General features: G+C 38.4%; 1 protein-coding gene across 1 annotated transcript in view; it reads right to left on the bottom strand.

Moving 5' to 3' along the window:
* Window positions 1-187: 187 nt before the first annotated feature.
* LOC107579113 (Kv channel-interacting protein 4-like) overlaps window positions 188-1,404 on the bottom strand; it is a gene marked incomplete at its 3' end in the record, with an annotated part of 5,074 nt that continues 3,857 nt past the window's right edge. The window contains exons 2-3 of the mRNA XM_016264981.1: window positions 417-541; window positions 188-257 (exon numbers count right to left, since the gene is read on the bottom strand). Coding sequence (XP_016120467.1) covers window positions 188-257; window positions 417-541 — 195 coding nt within the window. The remainder of the gene's footprint in view (window positions 258-416; window positions 542-1,404) is intronic.

The following is a 1,404-nucleotide window of genomic DNA, read 5'->3' as shown; positions in this document are numbered from 1 at the left end:
CTCACTCACACACACACAGGTTTGTTTTTATGGTTTATGGGGACTAATATACTAATATCCTTATGTTCACACATAAGATACTTTTTTGGTTTCCTATAATGAACTTTTATCAATATTCTGTATCAATTCTATCAATACATCATATTGTGTGGATAAACATCTATAAAAGACATTAAAGTAGACCAACCTCCCAGAGGGAAGAACAGAGCATAGATGTTTTTAAAAGTGTCTTCATTCACAACTCCGCTCGGACAGTCCTAGCAAAAACAGGAGCAGACAAGAGCGCAATATTTAAGAGATATTTAAGTGTGTTAAATATATTGAAGAAGTGTTCACTCTTTTTGAATATCTCCAAAGAGAGCAAACAGCATCATTTGTAATTTCTGCACCCAGCAGGGGTTTAAGTGAACTCTCACGTTCTTGAATCCTCTGTAGAGTAGCTGCAGCTCTTGTCTGGAGAAATGGGTCTGCGACTGCAGCTGCTCCAGATTTTCCGGGTGATACCGCACCGTCGTGCTCTCTTGTTCTTCGTCCTCATTATCTGCAACACAGCACACACAGCCGCCATCATCTGTATGAGCAAAACAGCTTCTGTAGCGAACAATCGGTGTTTTTATGCACCCTCGCTTGCTTGCGAACTGTCCAAGAGCTTTATCTTTAATTAAGAATCCCGGCACTAGCAGGTCCGGTGACACTAATTACACAAACGCTTGGCTTTTTGATGAATAATGAAAAGAGATTGACATGTATTGATGGCTTTGTCAAGGCCATGTTTTCTTTTACACACCACTGAGAAAATGCATCAAAACAGATTTTGAGTCACGTTTAACAGTTTTGATTGATTGTTTTGTTATTTAAAGTGGTTTATAAAATACTATTTAGCAGCTATTATGTATGTGGGGGTCAATATTGATTGCATGAACAGCTCTGCTGGCCTGTTTCTGTGAATTTTATTAAATATTCACTGCTGTGCCTTAGCAGGTCAGGTAACTAAAGCCACTGAGGACATGAATAATACGTCTGTCCCAGATTCTCATGAAGAACGTTCTGGTGCATATAGGTCCAGAAGCACGGGTTTTCATGAGATATAGTCTCTGTGCCTGAAAAAGTTCTACTTCTAGCCTAATTTTTTAACATCCTTGTTCGTGTATGAGACATATACCATATCTGAGGAAATACAGAAGACACTGAAAGAGGAAAAAGTTGAAGATAACACAATTATAATCACATGATCTCCTTTAAAATATTCCGTCCTACTTGAACTATTTGCTATTTGTAGGTCAAAATGTTCTTGTTTAAGAGTTGTTTTTGTACGAGGAGATTAATTGGGATACCAGAATGACCCACTTAAAGATCGGTCAAGATGTTACAAGCTGCTGCTAGAACTTAATCAATCCAGCCACC

This window comes from Sinocyclocheilus grahami, unplaced genomic scaffold (assembly GCF_001515645.1).
Source record: "Sinocyclocheilus grahami isolate Dianchi unplaced genomic scaffold, SAMN03320097.WGS_v1.1 scaffold14279.1, whole genome shotgun sequence".
NCBI lineage: Eukaryota > Metazoa > Chordata > Actinopteri > Cypriniformes > Cyprinidae > Sinocyclocheilus > Sinocyclocheilus grahami.
Note: the sequence above shows the minus strand (reverse complement) of the source record. Positions and strands in the feature narration are given on the sequence as shown.